Here is an 18542-nt window from a genome sequence, read left to right on the forward strand (position 1 = left end):
CTATCCAAGATTTCTCTTGGGTCTAATCAGCTCCGTACCTTGGTTTTAGAAAGAAGGATGTCTGGTATCTCTCTGTCTCCAGACTCGATTTCCCAACAGCCCGCAAGGGGAGCTTGGAAACACTGGAGCTGGATTTCTCGGCAAGAGAAAAGACGTCTCTCTCAGTGCGTCTGCTGGAGGGTCGGCTTCCTTCGGCACTTGCTATAGCGAGATGCGTCGGGCAAGTAGATAGTCGAACTGTTTCAAACCACCGTGTGTTTGCTATGGCAAGTGTGGGCATATTTATACCTTGCAGGTGCTGACTTTCACGTAAAGTTGGACATAATAACGTCATCAAAGAGTCGTAGTTCTTTGAAAACTCCATGAGTTCTTGGACAAATCAATATTCAAGCAAGGGGAAGTCCCTAACTGCTGAAGCCGAGTTTTCCAAGAAATCGTTGTGGCTTTTCAGAACTAGTGGAAGTAGCCATGCCGTATTTGGACTGGATCGGTCATGTCTAAATATGGTTATGATTTCTATGCCTATATAAGGACAAGGTGATTTATGCCTATATAAGGGCATGAATCGGGAAAATTACACCAGGGTCCTTAAATGCTATACAATAAGCCCAGCGCTGACTGCAGGCTGCAGCTGCCTGACCATGAGCTGCCATTCTTTGTGTAAATCACACAGGCTGGTGGCACTTACTTGGGCTATAGTTGCAGAGTCTGGAGGAGTGTGGTGGGCGGCGCTCTAACAATTGCTGGACACATGACGCCGTCTTTCTGTAAGGCAGTGGCTGCAGGCTCACTTAGGCCGCAAACTAGCACTGCGCCCCGCGTAATTTGGGTTTGCCGGCCGGCTGCCTCAATTATAGTTACCCTCCAGGCTGGCAGGCCAGTGAGTCCCTGAGGCTGGGCCGTCCAGTGACACGCAGACACTGTCCTGGCAGCCACTGCAACCCGGGTGGGTCACTCATTCCTCTCGGGCTCCCTCAGGTCTGCCATTATTGAATTGAGGGCCGGGATTAAGTAAAACGGCTGATAGCGCACGGCATCACCGGTGCGAGCTGTGCTTGCGGCAGGCAGCGCAACGCTGCAAGCTCCATATTTGAATACATTTGTGGAGCCGCGAAAAACACTCGGAATCTGGCACTTTCGCTTACAAACTCCCCGGACCGGCTAGGCAGCAGGATGTGACGTCCCCCACGAGCCGGCCTCAAGCACATAACATGATTGGCCGGCTGCTCCGCAGGGATTCAAGGTGGTGATAAATTGTATCAGTGTGAGTTACCCTGCGAGCAGCCTTAATTAATAGCTCAACAGCAAGCCTGTGAGAGCAGTGGGGGCACGGTGCGCTGCCACACTAAACAGTTTTAACAGCCAGCCAGTACTTCAATGGCCGCTGTGAGACACATGCATTTTGCGTGACAACGCATTTCAGTGCGGTGATGCGGAACACCACACTGAAATGCGCTAGAGTTACACCTGATGCGTGATACTTGGCAGACCTGCTTCTGAAATTTGATTGGCGCCTTTAATTTTCGGCTTGCAAAGTCACTGGTTCCTAGAGCAAAACTGTAGCCTGAAGCCCAGATTTTATAAAGAAGGCATGAGCGGCAATACAGAAATGTATTTTTTTTAAAAAAATTTATTGAAAATATATAGGCTCTGTATTCGAAGTTGTGCTCCTTGAAAAGTTAACCTCCAACCCCATAAAGACATTTATTTTATACTTCTCTATTTAAAAAAAAATATATTGATTTTATTGACAGGTCTGTACCAAATGCCTGTGCACACGTTATTGTAGACCGCAGAACCAGTACTGCGAAATTTAGATTCATGAAAATTCAAGCAAAACACTACTACTAACACACAAATAAGTGAAACAATAGCAGAACACTATGGGTATCTTGTGTCCTTTGTGTTTATTGGAGATCAATTGCCCAGCCAACATGTGTTTTGACAAGGTGCAAACCCACAACTTCTTCAGGGCTCTATGGCGAATAACTGAAATGAATCGATCACTCCGCCTGTTGTACTCCCGTCCCGGTTGGCATAGGATTGTAATGGATTCCCAAGGTAAAATCAAACAAAAAAGGACTGGTCAATAAACGGTCCAATGTCACTCAATGCAGTGTGACGAGTAATTTCAGCACACAAAAGTAAATGAGCCGAGTTGGGCTCAGTCCAGGGTGAGTAACCCTCCTGGTGATGAGTGGAACGGCAGCCGAGTGTGCTGCTGAATCTCCCGACCCACGGCGAAAACCGGAAGTGACTGTTGGCTGGGCACAAAAAACGAGGGAAAAACGAGTGGAACAGAGGGCAGAAAGGCACAAAAACAAGGGAAAAACAAGTGGAACAGAGGGCAGAAAGGCACAAAAAACGAGTGGAACAAGAGGGCTGAAAGGCACAAAAAACAAGGAGAACAGAAGGCAAAAGGGGCACAAAAACGAGTGGCGCAGAGGCAAAATACAAAATACAGAAATATAGGGGCAGCTAAGAACAGAAGGGAAAACCGGGCGGAGACATGGGGCAGCGAGGGGTACAGAAGGAAAGACCGGGCAGAGAGAGCACGGGGACAGCGAGGGGAACAGAGGGAGAAAAAGGGGCACGGACCACGTACAGGCAGTGGGGGAAGACAGACAACAGCAGTCACAGACACAACAATGAAAATACAGGCAATACAATAAAAGCAATAAAGGCACATGTGTATAGGTTACCGTTACTTGGCAGGCAGGTAAAAATAGATGCAGCCAGGATCAGCAGTAGGATTTTCGTGCTGCTGTCTGATTGCTCACTTTCCACAAGCCCTTGGGCGAATTATGTGTGCTGTCAAGCTTTCATACTCCGACATATCAAGCTCTTATTCTGTGTAGCCTTTGCAGTTTGTTGTTGGCAAGGGAGGGGGCAGTGGGCATCGTAACAGGAAAGGGTCATGTCAGGTACCACGCGAGGCCTCTCTGAAATATGCCTTAACTGCACTGCTCACCCCTTGGTGGTAAAATGTTGAATGCTGCTGTCTGTGACTAAAGATTATGTCTAACAAGGGTTTATGGTAATTGGCATAGCATTGTTCCATGATCTCCCTGAAACAATATGCCTCCTGTGCAGATACCTTCCTGTCATCTCTTGCACTTCCATGATGAACTCCTAATATAGACCTTGAATTTGCTCCGTACACTGGACTCATCGCTTTGTGCACTATCTTGTTAGAATTTTCACAATATTCGTTGCTCCTTGGGGCATGTCTTTATTATAAAATGCTTCATAATTGTATAATATTTGAGACCTTCTTAAACTGTGAATAGGTAAAAATGCTAATAATTCACAATCATTCAACATGTTGCTGTAAGGAAGGGTCACCACTCCAAGGGTCTCGAATGAGAATGTAGAGGTGCAGCTATGGCTGAGAGCAGGAGACTTATACCACTAAATAATACACTGCTGTATGCATACATGTCCATGCCAATAGATCCAATTCAGGCTGTCCCCCTCTTGAAATTGCCTCTGCTTCAAAATGTGTTTTTAAAAAGAAATTCAAATTGTACAAATTGCTTTGGGGTCCCCGGCTTCCAGTAGTGATTCAGTGGGGGTCCTCAGGAGTCAAAAGTTTGGGACCACTGGCATACAGCACAAATCCAAACCCTTCCCTTGCATCCAGGAATCAGGTCTGTTTATTTGGTAAGGACTAGGGCTCTAAACAAATGAAATTGTGCTTTGCACAGAAGCCTTTAAATAACAAACTGTGCATAGACATGAATACTCATACAGGACTGCACTTCCTAAATTGAAACTACTCCATTGGTCGCTGGACTATTGTTTTGATTGTGCAGCACAGTGCATGCATCGACTTCAATTGTTTTTACACTGAACCTGACTTTAGAGAGGGAACTAATGTGTTTTCATGCATGTGTAGAAAGATAATCGACATTTGTTCAGGTGACCTAGCAATTAGCTAAAAAGCACTGATAAAAGTCACATGGTGTACTCAAAGAAGAGTCCTAAAGCATAACAAAGACTAAACAATGTTATCTTTTCTTTCTTCAAAAAGCTTCTCACCCACCTTTCTTCTGGACTCTGCTTTTTGGAAACTCTCGTGCTGTATGTAGTTGGCCGCAGTGGTGATCCAATAAGATGAAGACGATTCATTGTCCAACAAGCCAACTGCCCGCTCCAGAGTCATGTCCACTTCTGAACTCCTAAAGCACCCAAGGTAAGAAAAACAGGTTATTTGCCTTTGTTAAATTCTAGGAAAATATTTATAATTGGTAATGCAGGTAACCATTGGTAGCATTGGTAGAGCATCCTAGGTAAGGGGGTTGGCAGCTCATTCCTGCAAGGTTTAAAAATGGATATTCTCCACATTTAATGAGCCTCGGATTCTATGACGTTCAAAACAAGTATGTGATCAGTTTAGGATGCAAACCATGGCATGGATCTATGCATACCAAAACACGGGCTACATGCTCCTGGAAACGTGACAATTCAAATGCATCAATAAACATTCAAATAAAATGCTGGCTCTATGATGCATTAGATGCACAGTTTTTAAATCCATTCAAAGGTACTCCTGGTATTTACGTACCTGAAGCGTAGCTAGCAGGTGGAACCAAAGGAATGAGTGGTTGGTTGCAAGGTTCCAACTCTCTAAGATAATTTACTTTTTAAATCAAAATAGGTGACTTCCACAATGTATGACATACTTAGTGTTGCAGGCTCTCATTCCAAAAAGTAGTTTTGCACACATAAGATAAATTTACGTGTGCAAAAAGTTGATTTTGCAGGTTTAAGTTGTGTATCCAGATTCACAGAACAGGATTTGTTGTGTTTTTATTCTAGAAAATGTAATTTCGGTCTGCAATCTATAACGATGTATGTGTGCGCATGGGTTATATTAGGTGTTATTGAAGAGGTGGACTTCGGATCACTGCTGAAATTCAATGTCATTTGGGGAAGCTAGGTTGGAGTTCCAGTTCCTGAGAGCATAGCTAGACAATGAGTAGAGTTGGAATATGGGTGTTGCTGTGGTAGGGCTAAGGAGACGGTCACTGAGGAAATGATGGATAAGTAACCATCAGCCTGATTCATCAAGCCGAAATCGGCTCGCAAAGAGCCAGATTCTGAGAATCTGGCCCTTTGCGAGCGCTATTTTTGCATTTGGGATTCATCATCCCAAATGCAAAAATCGGTAATAGCGATTTCGCTATTTTGCGAGGAATTACATTTAAGGAATCTCTATTTGAGATTCCTTAAATGCAATTCATCATCCATTTAAAAATGGCGAATTCGCAATTTCGGCCCGCTATTTACCGCGAGGTCAAACCTCGTGGTAAATAGCGAAAACTTAGAAAAATGCTTTTAAAAGCATTTTTCTAAGTTGCATGTTGCACACACACATGTCCTTTGGACATGTGTGTGCGCAACACCTGTTTCAATTTGCATTTAAGGGGTGCTACAGGGTGTCCTTTGGACACCCCTGGCACCCTTTAAATCGCTATCTTATTTGCGATTAGCAAATTGCTAATCGCAAATAAGGAATACTCCCCATTCATTCCTATGGGCCTTTTGGCCCATAGGAATGAATGGGGAGTTATTCCTTATTTGCGATTAGCAATTTGCTAATCGCAAATAAGGAATGTGTAGGAATCGCATTTCTTTATGCAATTTCTTCATGAATCCCGTTGTTTTGCAAGTCCTTAATAGCGATTCGTTATGAATCGCTATTAGGGGCTCGCAAAACGGGAGAATGATGAATCAGGCTGATAGTCGGCATTCACAACCTGGAAATGCAGTCCTTTTGCCATAAACATCTGGAATAAATGGCATAGTAGATGTAAAACACAGAGACAACTTAATATTTCATCAATGTGTGTGAGAAAAGGGTTCCATTACATGTACAAATATTTGCTTCCTTTGGAGGTAAAAGAACAAAAGAAACGTCCACCTTTAAAATCCCCATAAAATGGTACATTTATGGTGATGGAAAATTCAGTCTCAGACTAGGTATATACCAGGCACAGGCACTGAAGTCTATTTTAGCTATATTTCCATGTGCAGGTGCTGGGTGATTCACAAAATTGTGAGCAACAAAAAATGCATAAGCATACGAATACAGCTATTACTCCTGTGAATTCCATAGTATGAGTACATTCAAGGGAGATATGTTTTTTTTTACTCTTCAAGAATCTTACTATTGCGAATCAGTCTTTTCTGATTTAGAAACGTTTAAATTAAAGCTGTAAATATTATGAAACACAAACATATCTGTGATATGAAAGGCTGTAAAAGAGTGCCAATGTCCTAGAGAAAAGTGCCGTTGACAAAGAGTGGGCCCTAATAATCTTTGTCACTATGGTATAAAGAGAATCTGCCTGGCCTGAGATTTTAATATAGTGCACCTTTCTGCTAGGGCTACTTATATATAAAAGGCCCTATAGGAATTTGCATAGGGCATCACATCTTTCACCATACTTAACACCAACACCACCACAGCAGGGATAGAGCAGAAAGCATGAAGAAGGGGGAAGAAGCGAAAACCCGAATCAAGCCTGTGGTGCTAATGTACACTGATACAACAGGTTGCTGCCAATATCCATCTTCAAAAATACTGTGGGTATTTCTTGCACTTTATGCTATATTAAGAACACAATAGTGCCTCCAAGAAGCTCAGAAACACTAGTGATAGCAGAGCTTCTTTCTTGAGTATAAATACAGGTAACGTATACCCCCAGGCTGCTGAAACACGGTAATATAATACCTGTGATTCTGTAATCCCGGTGTAAAAGGCAGGAACTAATTTCTTTATAATCAGTGACTTGTGACGCACCAAGTCGCAGATTATAAAGAAAAGACATCAGAACTCTACTATCATAAGATTATTACAGTCAAATTCTGACATCACAATGCCTGGTGCCAGAGCCAGCAGCCGAGGTGAAAGGCAGGTAAGGTCACAGAGCATAATTGGTGTAGATGTTTAAAGTAACAAACGGAAGGTTGCTTTTCTTTCTTATCTACTTCAATAGCTTACAATGACAAGCATAGAGAATGTAAATGTAAATGTAAATGTACAGGAATTTATATAGCGCAAATCACCAAGCGGTTTCTAAGCGCTTGCTTAGGGAACCCGTCCTGGTATTCCCCTGTGAGGTACCCCGGCAGGGTATCCGCAAGGTGAAAGCCAGGCATCCCGCCGCGAGGGGCCGTTGTGGAGATTAAGCAAGCTATTGCCCAGAGTCGCAGAGTGTGAACCCGTGAATCGAGTAGGCACCGGAGCGAGAATTGTCGAGTCCATGGACATTTTAGGACTCAAGACCCCGCCGAGCCGGGAATTGAACCCTGGTCCCGGGCTGACCTCTGCTTCCAGGTCTGCCTCCTCTAACCAGTGAGCCACACTTCTCTTTGCACTCCTTAGATAGAGAAAAGCTAAAATCTTTCTGTATGTTTCTACACATCCGAACTATTGCAGCTTTTTTTTTTAACTGCCTTATATTGAACTGTTTCTAATAGCTGTTTGCAACACATATCACAAAGGCTTTTGATGTGTTAATTTTGCACTAAAGGTTTTTATTTGTATTCCTCGTGTTTGCAAACATGCTCACTCTTTAATATGAAAGAGCTATGCAACAAAGTTTAAAGTGTTTTTTTGGAAAGGTGATGGTCAGTATCTCTCTGTATGCCATTTTTCGCATGGCCCTGCATCCCCTCTCATCCTATTCCTTTACCTCATGTTTTTTCTCTCTATTCCTTGTATCCATTCATACGGATTCATTACCCCTGGTTCCCAATGGAACTACAGTAGTTCGAACATCTCTCAGAACTTGATATTTTACAGAAGGTTTTTCCATGGAATTGTGATTATAATCACTATTCTTCCATCTATACTTCGTAGAAGTAGGTATCCCTCCCTCTGTTTCTCTCTGTCCTCACCCCATAATGACATATAGCCTGATTCATATTCTTATATTCCTCTCATACTCACTTTATTGCACAACTCTATTTATTTACCACACACATTCCTCACCACCTTTTCTTCCAAAGGTATCATCATTATTTATAAATACTCACTTCCTGCATGTGGTTTACTTGATCCTATGCAAACACATTTCACTCCTCAGACTGCTATCTTAGTTATCCCTAGACTTTTGTTCTATTGTTTTTCTATATTAATGCAATATGTTTCCATATTTCAGACCAGTACTTAAAGTCTGTTGTGAGCCCCTTGTATTTGAATACGTAATTGAATAAGTCCAGACTGGATGGCGGCTGCCACCAATCTAAACGTGCCCTGATGAAGGTTGCACTACTGTTTTCCACAGATTTGTAACTTCTGAAACGCTCGTCCGGCATTTCTACATATATCCTTGTCTCACAAAATACAATTACCAAATTTTCTCTACTGCATTATAACTATTATAACAACATGAAATAATCTCTGACTATTTGACATATTCGTATTTGATGTCTTTGATATGTACATTTTCTTAAGCATGATTGTGTGTGATTGTTTTCTCCTTAATTAGTGATGTAGTTAGTCTTGATTTTGGCTTTCGTTGTTCTTATATGTTTTATTTGTCTTTCAATGTATATGGCGCTCACAAATCTTATGTATATATTTTTGCTAAAAACGACTATTTTATATATTTAAAGACTAATAAATTATACTGGTCTGACGTATGGTTCCCTATTATAAACATATGGTTTCTATATTTAGATTGTGGAGAAGTTTATGTTGAATGTGGTTGGTAGTATCCCTCCCTGGATTCTTCTCCAAACTTATCTAGTTACTCAGGGACCGTCACTGTGGGTGATGGTGTGACCATGTATCATAGTTTAAAGTATCCCCAGGCATGCATGATAAGGATATTGCAAGTCACCTCATACTTCCATAACCTTATAGAGGCACTCGGCCGTCGGCGTCACTTCTCTGTAAGTTATAGAACTCCTCCGTGACTTGCAATGTCCTTATAATGTACAGAAGGGGTTATTTTATCAATTATATTATAAATACAAGTCTCACTACTTGGCAGAAAACAGCAAAACAAATGGTCTCACAAGGTGTGACCTTCTTGCTTCAAGCACAGCTTAGTGCTTTCATGCAAATGTTTAGATAGATAAATACGATAGCAATGTACATTCTGATGTATGCACACATAGCAGCGGCAGTACCAATAAATGCAATATTGATGTATGCTATAATCAATGCACACACAATGATGTTAATACCTGTAAATTCAATTTTGGTGTACACCTTAACTTATGCATGCATAATGATGTCAGTCTTAGTAAATGCAATGTTGATGTACAATGTAACAACCATTCATATAATCATGAGAATATCAGCGAATATGATATCAATGCCCACCATTTTACACGTGCACATACTCATGAACTTGTATCACTGCTGTTGGATTCCTCCGAGAAGACCTCCCCATCAATTTCCAATCAGAGATACGTGGTCAGAAAAGCCATGCGACCCAAATCCAAGCCTATCGTTTGGTAGGTCAGAGGTGGGGTTACACTTAGCCTAAAGAAAAAGGCACACCCAGGGAAAACCCTGATTGATCCCACAGATGGGTAGTTACACAACAAACAGGACCAAGGAAGTTGCCCCCAATAAAACCAGTTTGGCCGAAGGTGCGCATTCCCAAAATACCACAAAGTTAGATGCAACATGTAGTTATGAACACTCAGCCAATCAGGACTCAACATGTACACCGCACGGGGTGATCACGCACTCACCACACTGGACATATGGACATGCACACATTGGCCCAAAATAGCTCTCCAGAGAGCCATCTTTGTCCCCCTTATCAAATGGTTACACTTGTTGTTTATGACAATGATGCTTTTCAAAGAATATCGAAATGTTTTATTGTACCCATAAAATGTATATCTGTGCAGCCAAAACTTCTGTACTCCAAGACTATCTTTAAAGCGCCTATGTTTATACTCTCCCGGCAACTGCATTTAGTTAAACCAACTTGTTCATGTTTTGCCAAACTCCTCTTGTCTTTTCATTTACTAAAGGTAAATTCATATTTGAACAACACAATTATTGAGCACATTTAGGTATGCTTTGCATTTATGGCAGGCAGGACATTGTTCAAAATAGGAAAAAATGGCAGCTGGCTATGGTTAAAGCAGGAATACAAATGTGAGTAAATTACCCAGGCAAATAACCTAAACCAACTAACACATGAAAAAGTAAATCAGTACGTATTTAGAGAATGACACTACAACATTGCATGTATATCTAAAGATACAAATTTAATAACATAATATTTGATAAAATTGATGCATAATTATACAAAAAGGATAAAAAGATTTTTTAGTAGCATATAACCATATGCATATTTTCAAACAGGTAAATAGATCATTTAATATAAAAAGTTAGATGGTTTCCTGCTTTTTTGTCAACGCGTTTCGACACTTTTGTGCCTTCCTCAGGACTGTACCATCACACTATTCTAAGCAAAGGAACCGCCGAAGCGACAGATAACGCTGTAACGCCGTTGTATACGGTCCGCTCTGGAGAGTAATAACGCAGAGCGCCCGACTTTTATGACATCTCGCAGCTATCAACGAAGCGGGACCGGGATAATGAAAGTCCATTCTGAATACAAGAACCAAGACACCGCTGATAACTTTTGAAACTATCACCCGATGCTAGTGTTTGGAAGTCGCTAACAAACCATAACAGATTAACTACTGGTGGGCGACGTATAGACACCTTTTCATGAGACTATAAACACAGCTTATGAACAGACGCTAACAAGGCAGATTTGGCAACACGGGCAAGGTGCTAAGAAGTAGCCCAATATATTAAGGAATTTGTTCGAGTCGTCTATGTTAATACTCTATCAATTCTGAGCGCCAGTCTATAATCAGGTTGTTAATACTCATACTGACCTAGATGGCAATTTGATCCCTATCTTCTTTGCAACGAATCTGTTCCTTTGCTTAGAATAGTGTGATGGTACAGTCCTGAGGAAGGCACAAAAGTGTCGAAACGCGTTGACAAAAAAGCAGGAAACCATCTAACTTTTTATATTAAATGATCTATTTACCTGTTTGAAAATATGCATATGGTTATATGCTACTAAAAAATCTTTTTATCCTTTTTGTATAATTATGCATCAATTTGATCAAATATTATGTTATTAAATTTGTATCTTTAGATATACATGCAATGTTGTAGTGTCATTCTCTAAATACGTACTGATTTACTTTTTCATGTGTTAGTTGGTTTAGGTTATTTGCCTGGGTAATTTACTCACATTTGTTCTATGCCCTGACCCAGGAAATGTATCCGTATCAGAGGGTCCTTTGTTACTTCACATTAATAAAGCAGGAATACATTCATTAATCGTTTCACCTCTTTAAATCTTAAATCTTTAAGGCAGGGCATATGCAGGACATGGAAGCTTTTGTTTAAACATATATTATTACATAACTCAATGGTGCTCATTTAGGTTGCATGGAAAATATGTGGTAATATTGCATACTTCACTTTTGGCCCTCTTCACTTCTGCTACCCAGCTGTTTAAAATGACACAGTAGACTATCACAGGTATTGCCAAACACAGCTTCAAGGCTTCACCTCTCCCAACTAACATCAGAACTACCAACCAGTCACTGTGGAAATGGCAGTGAGTGATACCAAGATGCTTACTGAATACCTTGTTACATTTGGAAAATACTTTCAAATGTATCTGTAAGTGAACAATCTACATTCTTCCAAGATGTGTACACTCTGAAAAACATGTATCCTCTTGACATACAAATTTACTCATACAGGATCTGGAAAACGTCAGTGCCCTTTGTATCTTGGCCCTTTACAACTGTGCCTTTAAATAGAATTCTAGTGAGCTCACAAGGAAACTGTTGACAACTCACTCGTACAATGACATAATATTTGGTTAACTAGTGAATAGAATTCTTAAGTGAGCAATCTACAGCTTGACAAACATGGAAGCCATATACTAATGGAGGTGATATTTCAATAAGACAATGAAACAACATTTAGCACTTTACAGTGCATACATTGTTCCAAAGTGATGTCTAGATAAAAAGAAACAGACAATGGCAAATTCAATAGGTCTCGCCTTTAGTCCTATTGGCTCTGCCAATGATTTTTTAACAATGGTGTGAAGCATGGCTAAAAACGTTTACACAAAACAAAAACGCTATGACTTTTCCACCCTCATCATTTCGTAGGGATGCTCAACACATATGCATGAAAATACAACATGGTGTGACTGCTTTTATTTTCTTTTATTTACCAATCAAACTAGGAAAAGTAAGCAGTGCAAAAGCATTTTATTTTTAGGTGTGGGTGGAGGAAGCGACACAAAAGGCACAGGTGGGGAAGAAAGTAATATAGGGGTGAAGCAATACAGGGGGCATAAGCACACAGAGGATGGGGTGGAAGGAACACCTAGGCTGGCGGAAGCAAGACAGACGTTAGAGAGGAACATGGAGTGTGGAGGTAAAGTGAAGAATATGGGCTACAGAAAAGCATATGGAGGTGTTGGGGAGAAGCACAAGTGTGTGGGAAACTAACATGGGGAGAAGCACACGAGGACGAGCACAACAGGAGGGGGCAGGGAAAAGAACATGGGTGAGAGAGAGCGACACCAAGCATGGCAGGGAGGTGGAGAAGAGCAGTACGCGAGGAAGACAGCTGGAGAACACATACTATAAAGAATTACGTAGAGCTCTAAAAGTGAGCAGTGGAAGGACACAAGTAATGCATTCAATCTCCAGGGGAGAGACAAGCAGAAGAGGAAGTAAAGCCCACACAAGCGGACAAAAAGCAGGCAAATGAGAGTGATAATAAAGCCAACAAATGGCAAGTAATAGGCGGACTCTAGGCCCACTCTCAGCTAACAATATGTATTTTCACCAAGAGACAGCTTGCGCGGTCTGGGAGGCAATATCTAAAAACAGATGTAATAAGCACATTTAATTGTGTTCCACACATTTTCAAAATTATGTACAACATCTGCTTCAAAAAACATTTGAGGGACTTGTGGAAGTTTGCACCTCTTATTCAACTGCTTAATTTCTGCACTGTTTAAGACTCCCACGGAATCAACATAGGTACTTTAACACTATGGGCGCTCCTGGTTTTCTGTAGATCTCATACAAGTCTGTATTTCATATACAGCCACAACGGAGTCCTCAGAATTAACTTTTCATTGAATGGTATTTATATAGCACAAACCTGGCTAAAACAGCCTGCTGAACAAACAAAAATGGGGGAAAAGAACTGGACAACAAAAGCTCTGTAAAAAATTGAGAAAAGAGAAAGTAAAATCATGGATGATGTAGGAGAGGAAAACAAGAAAAAATAAGACCATGTAAGGGTTAAGGAATAGAACATTTTAAAAAGGAAATGAAATACTCAACAAGGACTGGTAAAGCCAATATGTCTAGTGTTGGCCACCATCCTTTTGACTTTGTCAATGCTAGTTTTGTTTAGGCATGGTTTTTGCACACTAGTGAGGGGACGCTTCCGGGTCCTCATTAATCTAAAATAAAAATGCAAATTAGTCCTTGGCACTTAAGGAAACTAATTTGCTTTTATATGTGTTGCTTGTTAAATGGTATAAGTCCGTCAATTACATTTACTTTAGTCCATGGCCGAAGTGGGCTGACCCATTGGTTGTCCATTGCTAGCTGAAAGTATTATACATGTCATTGTAGTAAAACCAAAGGTGATAGCTTACACCAGACCTAAAAAAGCCAAAGTAAAGAGAAGGGCGTACAGATGGCTCCCAGACACTATTTTAAAAGTAACAAAATGAGGGTTGAAAATGAGGTACCTCAAGTAAATAAATAAAAAATTGACATACAGTAACGATCTTAATTCATCAAAGCTAATACATAATCTATATAAAAATAAGAACCTGATATTAATTAGTGCACAAGACTATTCTCCTGAGATGAATCCCAAAATAACTAATTTTCCTGATAAATTAACATGGAATGTAGTCACATCACTGCACAGCCTGAAAAACATAACTGCCTAATGGTTTCAGAGGCTCCTCTCCTGTCAATCAGCTAACCCAAAAGAGCCAGACAAGGCTTCAGTTGATTTTAGTTATTTCCTATCGACCGCTTTACCGCTTGCCCAAAAAACTACTGTGTAGAGCAGCACTAATTATTAAGGGCTTTGGGTCAGCCTATTGCTGAACGTTGATTGGCTTTCTTGTTACTTTTCTTCCTTCTTACTCAATGTCTATCTTTCCATTTCTTGTGTTTGTCCCTCTACTGGAGCACAGTTTATATACTCCTTTTGCAAGTATGTTTTTGTTCTCTCCCTTGTGTGCTGCTTCCCCTGTCATCGCCACTGCTCTTTGTGTTGCTCCCTCGCTCCCCAACTTGTAAGTAGATTCCTCCAACACCCTCTGACCCTCATTGTACCTGTAGACGGCTGCTCTGCTAAATTACCTCAATCCTGATCTGCCTTCACATGGGCACAGACACGCAGTGCACTGCAAAAATGTTTCCGGACCTGCGACAAAAATCAGATAAAACCCCCTAAGGCAGGAAGCTAAACGTAACACACATATATCAATTTATATAGTTCCTCATACTCTTAATAGTCTATTTCTAAAACCTAGTACTTTAGATGATAAGGTAACTGAGCCACACGGAGGTTACGTTACCTGCTCAAGATCACACACTGTGCTGAGGAAGGGACGCATGACTTAAAATAACATAAATCAATCAGAAAAAGTGTACATTTGTGGTGGGGGAAGTCAATGGTTTATTATATGATTATTTGAATTTCACCTCTATGTCTATTTTGTTTCTTTCTCGTTTATAGTTTGTTATTTCCTCAACGATCTGCACAACGCCTTCTACCTTTGGCTACACCTTTTTTTATATAAACTACATCAATAAAAACATAACATGTGTGTGTGTTTATGTCATGTGTGTGTCTGTAAATGTCTTTGGGGCGCACTGTATGCTGCTGCCTGCATTTCTGTCTGCATTACATGTGCCTGAATGTGGTTTAGGTGTCAGCAAGCCCAATCTGACAATTGCAGTATGGACTAAGGCAGAGGCGATGCATGGGTTGACACTGGCACATTTATTTTTTAAATGCGGAGGTCTGAGGGGGAATAAAAACAAAGTGATTTAAATGTATATAAGAGATAAGGGATCAAGCCAAATGTAATAGCCGGCTAGAGAATAGAAAGTCATGGTTCCAAGAAAGAGCACAGGAAAATGAGTGGAGAAGAGAGAATGGAGGCGAATAGACAGAGCGATAAAGAGGGAAACGAAGAGAGGATAGATGGACAATCAGATAAATGAAGATAGAGATAAGAGTGAAGTTTATATACTATTTAATTAATATCAAGTTTTGACTACTAAAACTGGCCCAAAGAGATTTTGAATTAACACATCTGCATTCATTTTTTAAACATTTCCCTGCCAGAAAATTGTCCAACACCTCTGACAAAGTGCATTTTAGTATCCTATCATGTGCTGCCCAATATTGTTAGCCCCACTTCGCAAATTTCTAACTAACAGAACTTTCTAAATACTCTGCTGCAAGCACTTGTTGGTCCTGTTCCCTAAAAGGAGTGGTAGCCCTGCTGGGAAATGTTAGTACTGTCCATAAAAAAGTAGATACTCTCTTTTCTGAATTGCTGGTTTGAATATGATTGTAATGGGATAGATGTCTTAACTTTATTTTTAAATAGGCAATAGTATTACATTGTGAAGCCTTATCCACGTTCCTGATAAATTCTCAGAGTCAACATTTTGCATTGAGAGAGAGAGAGAATATAGCTATCCATATGTCCAAGAAAGATCAGCCCCACTTGTGCTAAAGAAATAAAGGTACTCTTTTCAGTAGGTAGGAGGACACTTTTCCTCATTCTAATTGCTAGGGGCTGTGCCAGTTTAGGCAAACTTTCTGTACATGCAGAAGAAGGGGGGTCAGCCTAGCATGAAGGCAGAGACTAGACTCACTGTGGCACTAACAATCAATTCTGAGGCAGGGGCAGGAGTAATGCCTCGCTAACTTCTGTTCCTATGAATGGAGAAGTCGGTGCTATCAGCCTGAGCACAGTCCACATACCCCCAGTTGTTTACCCCTACTCTGACTACTTGTCATGCAGTTGGCAGACTGCTCTAGACCTCACTGTGCAGCCCTTGCTGCAACTACTGCTATGCGTATGTGGTAGGCCTGCCCATGTCTGTCCCTGTGTTTTTATTTGTTTTACTTTATAGGAGAGCATGTCAGCTCTAATTTACCACCACGCCTGCTCTTTTCACTAAATGTGCTTTCATACATCTTTTATATATATTTTTTTATTTTACTGTTTCAAGATGGGCATCCACTATCACAGTCTTAAAACTCATATGTTACCAAAGCGGCCTACTCATCGCCAGGAAAGAACTGCAGAGACAATAAAATGCAGTGGTGCTGGAAAGATTTCTAGAGTAGGGGTGCTGGCTATTGACATTACCCGAATTATGTGCCTTGATTGTGCGGCTGATATACATTTCGAAATATTTGTACTTTGCTTTGCAAAGTAAACAAAACCTCTGCAATACTGGGCCGCCTCCTTTCACCTGTACCCCAGCAAAAGTAACACAAGTAAAAAATGTCCATAATACCCTAAACATGCAAAGAAACGAATATTAAATACAACTCTCCATGTTAAAACGAATTAGCAGCACTTTGTCACACAAACTTACTTGTCATGAGAAAATTTGTCCTTACTTCAGGACAAATAAAGGCCTCTTCATTGCTTAGTCTGCATCTAAACTCCACCAAGGATTTACGTGGGTGCTGCACCCCACGCACAACCCTATCTCCAGCCCCACTGGTAAAACGGGTGGAGGCTTTGCTGGCGAATGCCACAAAAACAACCCAAAGAGGCCATCCTGGGAATGGGTAAAGGGGGCTTTGCATATGGACTTTTGCTATACCCCAGCCAGCTATTCAATTTTGAGCAGCACAAATGAACTAATTCTACTTGTCTCCCACATCAGAGGCCCATTTACTGAGAAGTAATGCACTAATTGTATGTTAAAAAAGATTTTGGCACCAAAGAGATCCAGGACCTTATGCACGCAAGCATAAATCTACATTGTTACAACTCACAAGTGATTTGAAATATTGATATAATGTAGTGCGTAAAAAGCATAGAGTAGTTTTCATCACTTGAAATCGTTCAAGAACACAAAAATATTTAAAGCACCCGAGAGGCATTTATGGTATGATTTAACGAGGCAACACAAAGCAGTTTTAAAAACAAATTTAGGAAAATTAACAAATCATTCCTTCTAACACAATATTCACACACCAATTGTATTATTTACATCAGTCCTGCTGACCTGGAAGAATATTGCCCATAACTGTCTTTCATATATAAATATCAACCTTTCCTTCTGCTGTGCAATGTATATGGTTTCATGGGACTTACCTCCAAGGCAAACATCATATGGAATGCAATGCACCACAAAATGCTGATGCCACTCTTGAGTGATAATGGTTGGAGCCGGTTCACAGTGCAAAAGCACCCACCACAGCAGATTCTGATTTGGTAAAGTAGTATACCAGCTTTTCAGCCGGATTTTCTCTCTATATTCTTTGCTATTTATAAAGCCTTTCCCACAATTTTTTTCTGCAGGTCAGGTGCTCATAAGCTTTTCACCTCTGATTTTGTTGACAGTCTAACGGACTGTATTATATATCCCTCCCTCGTCCTGTAGGTCTCATTCAGTATCTCACGGTGTCCCTCTGTCCCTGTCTTTCTATTCCTCCCCATCTCATTCCAACAAAGGGTGCCCTTCTTCAACTATTTTAGACCTCTATCCTTCCTTCCTTCATGTATGCATTGTTCATTCTCTTTATCCATCCATCTATTCACCCCTCTCTATGCAACTAACAATCCATCCGTCCATCCATCCATATGTAGACCCACACACCCATTGATTCACCCATAACCCTCCTATCCTTCTCTTCATACATTCATCCATCCATCCCTCTGTTCTTCCCTCCATCCTCATTTTCTTTCTTCATAGATTGTTTCATTTGCTCCCTCTACTTCATAATAAAAATTCCTTGCAGTGGTATTAACCCCTTGCGTGCTGCGGACGGCCCCCGACCATCACACGTCACGATGGGCGTGTATGGAGGACGGCCGTGTGCCCGCCCACTCTTCATATCGCCCACACAGCGGCAAAAAGTTGCACAGCGCGCAAGGGGTTCAGGACCCACTTTTTAGAGACCAGTGTCTTGATAAGTGGTACACCCCGTCTACCTCATCAAGCTGCTAATGTGAGGTTCATAACCAATGTTCCCTCTAATTTTTGTCCTCTGTGTGCAGCAGTGTAAGGTCTCTGTGCGCTGCAACCAAGACTATTTCTGCCAGGAACCAGACCGCGCGTGGGGGTGCAGCACCAAATATCACTCCAAACTTTTGCTTAAAAAAGTGAAAAGACGGTGCATTTCCACACATGCAGCGCCACATGAATGGTCTTAAAGCAGGTTTTCAATTTAGATACACATGACATGAATTGGTTACACAGGA

At 41.0% G+C, this 18542-nt stretch overlaps 1 protein-coding gene across 2 annotated transcripts in view; it reads right to left on the reverse strand.

The window, feature by feature from the left end:
- PKP2 (plakophilin 2) overlaps positions 1–18542 on the reverse strand; it is a 529412-nt gene that overhangs the window by 315756 nt on the left and 195114 nt on the right. For both annotated transcript variants that reach the window (XR_013606919.1, XM_078674126.1), the window contains exon 4: positions 4046–4181. Coding sequence is in view for 1 of the 2 variants with exons in the window: in XM_078674126.1 (XP_078530252.1) it covers positions 4046–4181 (136 nt within the window). In the remaining variant the exon portion in view is untranslated. The remainder of the gene's footprint in view (positions 1–4045; positions 4182–18542) is intronic.

The sequence above is a fragment of the Lissotriton helveticus genome, chromosome 1_1 (assembly GCF_964261635.1).
Source record: "Lissotriton helveticus chromosome 1_1, aLisHel1.1, whole genome shotgun sequence".
Taxonomy (NCBI): Eukaryota; Metazoa; Chordata; class Amphibia; order Caudata; family Salamandridae; genus Lissotriton; species Lissotriton helveticus.